This window comes from Argiope bruennichi, chromosome 10, assembly GCF_947563725.1.
Source record: "Argiope bruennichi chromosome 10, qqArgBrue1.1, whole genome shotgun sequence".
Classification (NCBI taxonomy): domain Eukaryota; kingdom Metazoa; phylum Arthropoda; class Arachnida; order Araneae; family Araneidae; genus Argiope; species Argiope bruennichi.
This window is the reverse complement of record NC_079160.1, coordinates 3,890,578-3,900,660: the sequence shown is the minus strand read 5'-3', so window position 1 is coordinate 3,900,660 and position 10,083 is coordinate 3,890,578. Positions and strand designations below refer to the sequence as shown.

General features: G+C 33.2%; 1 protein-coding gene across 15 annotated transcripts in view; it reads left to right on the top strand.

Annotated features, from left to right (window-relative positions):
* The first annotated feature begins 5,495 nt into the window (after positions 1-5,495).
* The window catches only part of LOC129989335 (ankyrin-2-like), a 284,123-nt gene continuing 279,535 nt past the window's right edge, over positions 5,496-10,083 (top strand). For 6 of the 15 annotated variants that reach the window (XM_056097809.1, XM_056097808.1, XM_056097805.1 and 3 more), the window contains exon 1: positions 5,514-5,852. In XM_056097809.1, the coding sequence (XP_055953784.1) occupies positions 5,721-5,852 (132 nt within the window). In that variant the 5' untranslated portion in view covers positions 5,514-5,720. Of the gene's footprint in view, positions 5,853-10,083 lie in introns of all 15 variants that reach the window. The other 9 variants (XM_056097810.1, XM_056097804.1, XM_056097803.1 and 6 more) reach the window with 5 other exon arrangements.

Here is a 10,083-nt window from a genome sequence, read left to right as displayed (position 1 = left end):
CAAGCGCTTTGCGGAAGCGAGAAGGAGGAAAAAGTAAACAACTACAGATAATAGTTAAGTTTGATAAAGAATTGGCAAAAAATACTAGTGTGCCAGAAATGGTTATTGATAGAGCTGAAGAACAACACTGTTCTTTAAGAGAGAACACACAAGAAGAGACAGACCAACCAAATCCATCAAATAGACAAGAAGAGATAAAACTAGAGCAAAACCATCGAAACTGAACGAAGAGAAAAGCACTCAAATGTGTACTAAATTGCCATTTTTAGCTTCCATTGCTGACCGTATCGGAATATCAGATAGAGCTGCTGCAGCTATAGCTAGTGCTGCTTTACAGGACTTGGGTGTAATCACAGAAGAAGAAGACAATGTAATAGAGAGGATGAAAATTAGAAGAGCAAGATCAGCAAATTGAAGATTTCTCATTAAAGATAATCGTTATACTCAGATAACCGAAAATAGAGGAGTGTTTTTGATCGTAGAAAAGACATAACAATTGTTCAAGAAAAGAGAGGTAGTAAGTTGTATAAAAAAGTTATTTCAGAAGTGCACGTTTCACTAATAGAGGAACCAAATTCGAAGTTTTTAGGCCATGTAACACCTAAATCTGGCACCGGAAAAGACATAGTAGACAGTATACTGGAATTTCTTAAAGATAGAGAACACAATAAACAACTTTTGAACTTTACTGCTGTTGGGTGTGATGGAACCGTTGCAAACACTGGATATAATAATGATGTGATTTCTTTGATGGAAAAGGAAATAGGAAGACCTTTACGATGATTAATCAGTTTGTTCTATTCTAATGAGCTACCATTGCGACAGCTTTTTTTGTCATTTAGATGGTAAAGCGAAAGGATCCAGTGAGTTTAAAGGGGAAATAGGTCAACAGCTAGAAAACTGTGCTAGTCTTCATGTAGTTACCCTCTTGCCAATTGAAAATAACCTTCCTCTTCTGGAAGATAAAAATGATTTAAGTTCCGATCAAAAATATTTATTGGATATGTATATCGCTGTATCAAGTGGAAATTACTCACTAGATTTATCTTTAAGAAACCCTGGAAAACTTGCTCACTCCAGATGGTTGACATTAACCAATCGCTTGCTTCGATTGCATATGGCAATAGAAAATCCAACTGAAAATCTTAGGACTCTGACTGAGTACATTGTGGACTCGGTTATCGACTTTATCCGGCTTCCTTGTCACACGCAATCTGTGGAAAAAGGTATAAAACTGATGACCGAATCGGCCCAAAACGTCTGTGGTTCAATCGCAAGAGAGGATGCATAAGAGGAAAAATTGACTAACGTGTGAATTTGCGAAAATTTAATTAAAAAAAACAATGTAATGTGGTAATGAAATAGAAGAAAAGATTTTGAAATGTAGCATTTGTAATCATACAAAAGTAAGAAACGTAAGAAAAGTAAGAAGGATACAAAAGTAAGAAACAAAATTTAACATTCAATATATTTTTTTATTATTATATTTTGTAATTAAGATTTTTTTCGAGTTGTAGTGCTTATATATGTATTTAAAACCATCTTTTGCAAAATCATATCCACGAAAAATTCATAAAATTCTTTTTATCAAAGTTTATAATATTTCAATTTTTTACAAACTTTAAGTTCTTTGCGGCTCCTCAAGATGTTATAGTATTACAACCAAATTAAAAAAATTTTTTTGAACCTAAAGGGCACCTTTTTCTCTCTATTACCAAACTGAAATCGAAAAAATAAATTTAAAGGCCCATTTTAAAATTTGTCAGTTTTTTCAATTTTTTTTTCAAATTTCAAACTTTTTGCGGCACCTCAAGATGTTGCAATATTACAACTAAATTTTCAATTATTCTTTATAAAAGGCAACTTTTCCCCACTATTACCAAACTAAAATCGAAAAAAAAAAAATTTAAGGCCGTTTTCGTTTCACTCTAATGCGCAATAATGCACTCCATTGTCTCTTCTTTTGTGCTAATATGCACTCCAATGGAATGAATGGTGAGAATACACTCTATCTAATGTGCTTGAACGTATCTCTTTTAGAGTATACGCATCAATTTAGTTTTGGTGGCCATCAGACTTAATTTAAAATTCTGCAGTTTGTGAGATAAAGTTTAAGCGGTTTCATTAGAAATGGTTGAGTATTAAAGATCTCCCATCCCAGACGCACATAAATACATTATTGTTCATCAAGGGAGTTTTTTGACAAGTCGTGTACGATATGTAGGTATAGCTACTTACATCGACTGGTCAGTATTTTCAGAAAAAGCAGACTTTTGATAGACAATATTCTCTTTTTAGAAGTTGCAGTTCTCATTTGATGCAGTTTAGATTTTGCCGTTGAATTTTGCTTTTCCCCGTAAATCTTAGCGGCTTTATTAATTTCCAGATATTTAGAACGGCCATCGAATTTAGCAAATCAAAACAAATATTGAATCTGATGTTCAGTAAGGTTCTAAATTATCAGAAACTAACTGTAAGTGACTCATCTTAGGTACATAGTACTGCAGTTTTTTAATGTGTGTGTTTATCTAATTACTGAGGTGATTTCTGATTTGAGTCTTACTCCGGTCACGCTCTATTTTCGCTGACTTGCAAACTGCAAAACGTAGAAGGAAAATCGGGTCGATTCTATCAATCACCATTTGGCAACAGGTCACAAATTTGGGTTGTTTCCATATTTGAATCGATGGAAAATCTGGAACAAAGAATTGTTTTTTGAGTTACTTAGAGTAAAATAAAACTAACTTGAGCATTTTCTATTATAAATTGAATTTAAAGCCAGAATGCAACATAAAATTGCAAAATTTAATGCAGTGGAACTCTCTTAATTATAATGAAATTACAACATAATATTATTAAATCATTCTACAAAGTGCGATACATATTTTTTTCCATGATTCATTCCTTTCGACTGCAAATTTGCGAATCAAATTCATACGAAAGCAGTTTCCAGTCCGTTTTACCCACTCTATGATAATAATTGAAGCACGAGGGACAATGCTTTGAAACAAATTGTTTGATGCAGAACAATCTTTTTTTAATCATAGACGTCTGCAGTTGGGCCTCTCATACGATGACTAGGTGACTGTCGCTGTCCCAAGAACATAAACAATCCATTGCGCAGTTTGAAACGACTGAATACTGATAAGTGCATATAAACATCATAGAATTATACTATATTTCGGCTTGCAAATGATATATTTTAACTTTCAAACTTCTACACATATATTTCATCATTTACATTTAATGCAGTTTTAAAGATGAATGGTTTAATTTTTTTTTTAATTGACTAAAAATTTATGATAGAAATTATAATTTCAGATAATTTAAGTTTCCTTTTAGTAATTAATGCACTTATAGTAATTTCCTATTACGAGCAGAAACGCATCACTGTACAGCGAGTGCTGTGATATCACGTAATGATGTCAAAAGAATCCTAAGCTGGTTGTGGGGATTATCGAGTAGGCTGCATAACCCCTTAATTATTTTAACAGAATTTAAATTCTAAAATCATCATTTGCAATAAAATTTCATTGTCTGTTTGCCTTCTTCTACTGCTATTTCATTTTTAATTCCAAGCGATTCTAGTTCACTAAGTGATTTCATTATTGAGAAAACAATAATAATAATTACAAAAGAAAACATGTAAAACTATAGTTCATTTTTTTTACCTCGTTTTTTTTTTTTTTTTTTTTTGGTTTTGATTTAGGGAAATTCATCATGCCACGAGCAATGCCGAGTAAATTATTTTGGCTTAAGACAAAATTTTCTTTTGTTGTGGTAAGATATATTTCATCTAAGTTAATTGATATAACTAAACTAATAATATTAATTAGTGGGTGAACAGCTAGTTACCAAAGATGGCTGGATATTTATTAAAAATAATAACTTTAAAAGTTTTAAAAAGTAAATTTATTAAACATTTTCATCTTAAAAATTGTTGACTTTTTAAACAGTTTTTTTTTTTAAATTTACTTCTTCTTAAATAGACTGTTCAAATAAATTGAATGAAAAAATCCTAATTGAGAACACGAAATCAGAGTGATTTTGGAATATTTCTCTTTGATGTGACGAAACTTTTATAGGTGCATCGCGCAGTTTTGATCGATTTTGAAATATGATACCAATCTGCAATTCTGGCAGTAAAATAAAATATCAAATTCTGTTCTCCTTACTCGTTGATTTTTCGTGTTATCTGCCTATCTGTGTACATTCTCAGGAGCAGGCTTGCATGGTTTCAAGATGGTTGATTCTGGACTCAAATGTGGAAATTTATCAGAATCTCAAAGTAGCCTCTTTTTCACTTCATATACGGAAAAAAACTGAAATGAGATCTAATGGAAATACAAATAAATTAAATGAACGGACAATAGGTGAAGACGAAAGAGTACATCACTTTGAAAAAAAAACAAGTGCATGATTTCTAATGCGAATGAAGCTCTAATTCAGTTCTTCATTCTGGCTTCGAAACATGTTCTTCCTCTGCTCTTCTCATCATTGGCGACGTTTGGCGGCGTTTTCAGGTTGCCAAATATTGCGTAACTCTCCCTCTCTGCTGCCGGCTGACACTCTGCGGCCACATCCAACGAATCCCTCGCTCCCTTCAATCCTCGGACTGCTCGCTGTTGTTATTGTGGAAGATCTGAACAAGCCATCCATGAATCGACGTCAGGAATAGCTGGTATTAAGCTGGCCACATCATCCGGTTGTCACCTTATCACCTGGTCAATCTGTTGGAAGTCTCTGACTGGACTTCATGTGCTTAGTATCTCTTTAATATGTTGCAAACAAATGTCCCAAGGATGGTTGAAGTAGGAAGATAAAAGTCCTGTTGCAACAGCCTCACCCAGAATTAGATTTTTGTGAATTGAAAATAATCTTTTCAAGCTGGCCAGTAAAACTGTATCGTGACCTTTAAGGAGTTTGTTCTATTCATAAAAATTAACACTGTGAATTTCCCATGAACCCATTTTTTTTCTCTTCATAAAAATAAATGTTCTGTAAAATAAAAATGAATATTCTGTGAATTACAACGAATTCATTTTAATTGTTAAAAAGAATGTTCTGCAATTTTCAATGAACTCAAATTATTCGTGGTGATAAACATTCTGTGATTTCCAACTAGCTCATTTTAGTCTTGAAAATCAACATTTTTAGAATTCTTTTATCGATTTTAAAATGAAATTCAAAGCAGTTTTAAACGTTATCTGACGTTTAATCCCCTATTTACAAATGTTTGGCTTCTAATACATATCAGACCGCACTGCTAAGATCTGCTATCTATTTGATAGAAAATGTAATAATATTTAGAAGACTGAAGTATATGCGTACATGTTGATGACTAATACGGATATCCTTATTCCTTGAACTTCATGCTAGATAGAAAAGAACATCTCGTCGCCCATTGCCTTTACATTCAGTAAACACACTGTAGCAGTTTGTATTGATTGTGAAACGGCGACATATGTCTACCTTTAACCGGTTATAAACCTACGCACAATGGAAATCTCATTCTATATTTCATATTTGAGTGTTTGAATCCAATAGATTATTACTCAAAATTTACTTAAATTTGCCCAGAATTTCGTCTTTAGCGACTGAAAACCACAGTTCTCACAACTGCATCTTTTAAATTCGCACCTCTGTGATGTTTGTGTTTTGACTCGCCACAGCTGTCTTCCAAGTTACTGCACTTCCCGAGGACCGCCAAAAGCAAAGGGATGACTCAATTCGTGAGTCACATTCCAGTGGACATCGCCGCCTCCCGCGGTCACCGCCTGCACCATTCCCCCGACTACAGGGATCACTTCCCGCCACCTCATCATCATCACTCTCCGCATCACCCAAAAAAAGTGAGTATTCCTTCCCCTCTATTGCTCTTTCTGGCTATGGATGGATCGATTTTCGAAATGGGGGGAGGTGTATGGGAAAGGATAAAAAGAAAATGATTTCCGGGAGAGGGGACATTCTCCTTTATTTGTTGGTTATATATTACTTCAGTTCTGAAATTTTCTCTTCTTGTGATCCTTTTTGCTCTCTCGCATGCAAACTATGAGAATAAAAAAATTCTGTAAACATCAAAAAAAATTCAATTACAAATTCTTTTTTTTTAAAATCACCGCCTTAAAAATCTTCACGGAATCGGAACATCCACTTTTAAGTCTGTCTACTTGTCTGTGATATTAATAATAATAATAATAATAATAATATATATATATATATATATATATATATATATATATCGAGCAACAGACATAAAATTTGTTATATTTTGGTTTTTCAAAAAATGTACAGAAAGGAATTAGTCTATTCATCCACTCGCATCCTTGTGAACTCAAACATCTAGATGGATGGAACTGTGCAAAGAGATTTATCGTTAGAACTGCAAAGACATACGTATATCAAATTTTGGATTCAATCCATTCGCCAATTGACCGTCTGTCGGTCTATATACGAAACAGTTTGGAACTTTAATAGTGACCCTGTCACCAATATTGTTGTAGCAATCAAACGATTGAAAGGAAGATACTGAAAATCCATCCCAAGTTTTTTTCATTGTATAATGAATCACATAACGCGCCATATTGTATTATTGCATGACTAAGCTGAGGGGAGAACACATTTCTCTTGTTTTTGACTCATATACGAATTATACAAAAAAGTAACGTAATCATGAAAAAATTTCCAACTACTCCATATCCGCATTTTGGATAAGCTTGAATCCGACAAAATTCTTTTCAGCTTTCTCTTGCACTAAAAGAGAATTGTAATCGTTAAAAAATTGGAACTCTTAATTTTGTCGAATCTCCACTTTTCAGATTTCTATGAGTTCGAAAACCAAATTTTTGGAATGGCGTCTCTCTATTTCTGAACTCAATAACTCGTAAACGCTTTGAACTAGCCGGATGAAATTTGATGCATGGATTTTGCATTCAATTTATAGCATTTTATGAGATTTTGAGCGAAATCCATTGAGAAGAAGTTTTTCTGCCTGGCTCTCCGAATACAAGTGAGTGCGATGCAGCAAAACGAAAATAATTAGATGGATGGAATTTGGTATATTGATTTAGCATCTGATTTGTTGCAAATTCGGAATCAAATCTGTTAGGAAATGGACCGTCTGTCGGTCTGTGCTTTTTTCATGCTCTCAGAAACGCAGTGATTTGAATAAATGAAGTTCAATATAGGATCTTGCGACTGCAGTTGTCACATTTTTGTTTCAATCTACCGAAGAAAAGTACGGAAATGACACATTCGATTAGAAACGGTTCATTGCTGAAGAGAGCCTCAGAAAATAATGATAGTTTAATACCAAAGATCGATATTCCTCAACCATGTTTCGCCAATGACATGGAGTTAATGTATAAGCGCCGGATCTTTGTACTGTACTACGAAGCTCTCATATGTGAAAATAAAAATGAGCGCACTCGTGGCTTTCACATCACGAGCGCACAGATCCACAATTTTTTGCGGGAGGAGGGGTAACACCTTTATTAGAGGGGATGAGAGAAAAATTTTGAGAATGCCATTCCCGGTGGGTTTGAAATGGTCTGTTTAGGAATTTGTTCATCTCAAATGGCAACGATCTACATGCATGAAATTCAGCATTTACTTCGAAAAATGGTAGCTTACTATCAAATAATGGACAAAATCCGTTAGCGGGATATCTGCCTCTCCTCCTTTCCATTTACATATTATTGCAATTATAAAAACTGAAAAAGCTAAGAGGAGTAGCATACGGCATTATTGCCAGAATTGTAGCCGCACGATATTTTCAAGCCAATATGTCAAAGAATTTATTGTTGGGTTGTCTAGTCGCATGAATCTAAACGCAGCAGCTCAAAAATGCATCGATTTGTCAATGAAATGTGTATGTGTCTTGTCATCGGAACGTTTTGGACCTAAAAGCGCAACAGGTAGGGTTTCAAAACGCATATTCGGTTTTTTTCATTGCGGTACGAAGCGCAAAGTAAGCTGTAATATATTAGAAAATCGACAATCCCACTGACACTTAGGACCCACTGAGGACAATCCCACTGAATCTTAAAAATTTTCACCTCCATTGGTATTTTTTTGACAAAAATTTCAGCATGATTTCAAATTGAATTCAATGCCTTGATTTCAAAAAGGGATATAAGTTTGACCCGACAGATAACAGCAGAAATGGTGCACTCAGGATCAGGTTTTGTTGAAGCATAAGATAATGTGCCAACTCTGAAAAAAACATCGACTTAATGCCATATTTTCAGATATTTATACAGTGGACACGATGTACGTACGACATCTGGTAATCAATCAACGTCAGAGTGAGAAACAAAGCTTCCGTAAGAAAAATGCTGATGACCCTTTCCAGGTTTCAGACGAGTGTCAAAAATAATAAATAAAATGTGGGAAATTTACTTTAAAAATGTAATATAAAGGAACACGTCTATAATTTTCTTACAAAGAAGACACATATAAATTATAATTTTGATATACATAATACAAATTTAATCATATAAACTGAAGTATAATTTTCAGTTTAAAGAAGATTTAATCTTTATTTCTCTTGCGGTTTAACTTTATTTTTCTGTTTAATAAGATGAAACAAAATTCATAGAAAGTAGTTTAAATTCATATTCAAATAGAAATTAATAATGTTTCAATATATATTATATATATTCCACAAGCTATTGTAATACTTGAAATGTGCTAATGTACTGTTTTACGTTGAAATGATTCAAATAAGCTACATTCATTTCCTGTTTGTTTTTGCAAAATAACAAGCTTTGGTTAAAATAAATGAGACAGAATTCATATTAATTCTCAGAAAAAAACATTTCAATAAGAAAACGTTAGTAACTACTAAAATTCATCAAATATGAAATATATTATTTCATTTTCTAGCTAATTTACTGTAATATTTAAATACATCATCCAATGCACTTGCAAGCGAATGAAACATCTATATGTACACCATTAAAACGCTTAATTCTCAGATACAATATCATGACTAAAGTCTTATTCGCAGGTAATGTACTAGCAAATCACTGCCTATTTTCTTAAAAGCGCTGTCAAAGATTTAATATTAATTCAATTTGTCCTGAAATTGAATTAATTGAATTGTCCTGAAATTGAATTAATTGAAAGCTAGAGAAAAATCTAGAATTTTATAGTTTATTCGTTCTTTTATTTTCCTGTCAGAGGTATAGATTTATATAGATTGGACCTTTATTGTAATTATAATTGAAATTACGATAGTAAATATTTAAATATTTAGGTCGTAAAATAAGACTAATTTCACAGCTACATAAGAATGACTTCGAAATCATTTTTTTCCCTAAAAATCATTAGGTGGTTGCTCTTAGGAATAAATAATATTGTATCTAAACACACACACACACACACACACACACACACACACACACACACACACACACACACACACACACACACACACACACACACACACACACACACACACACACACACACACACACACACACACACACACACACACACACACACACACACACACACACACACACACACACACACACACACACACACACACACACACACTTTGGGATATGACGATTATTTATTTTGTATGTAATCGTAATGCATGCCTAGTTCTGGAAGAATGCAAATGTCCTTTTTAGTTCCCAGCATTTTAATAGACTCTGTGTTTTAGTGATTAAAAATGACAGGATCCTTACTTCAACCGGAAAGAAATAGTGAGAAGGAGATGCCATACGTGTTTTGCCTTATTTTTCAGGTTATTCTTTTGCTAAATTACAAATAATCAGTCTAGAACTCAACATTTCAAAATTGACAGTGTAAAGAATATTTCAAAGGAATAATTGGCATTCATACAAGATCAACATCTAGTATCAAACAAATAAGCTCTTCATTAGGCAGAATCAAAACTTTCATCTCTAAAAAATGCGGTTTGAAGAGATGAATGTTGCTTTGGAAACATTAATTTTCAAAATTGTCTCTTTTGGAAAGGTGGAAACAATTCATCGTACAAGAGAAACGTCATCAATAATAATTTTCTGTTCATGTTTTATGTATTTATGTTTTTAAAAACTCTTTGATTAA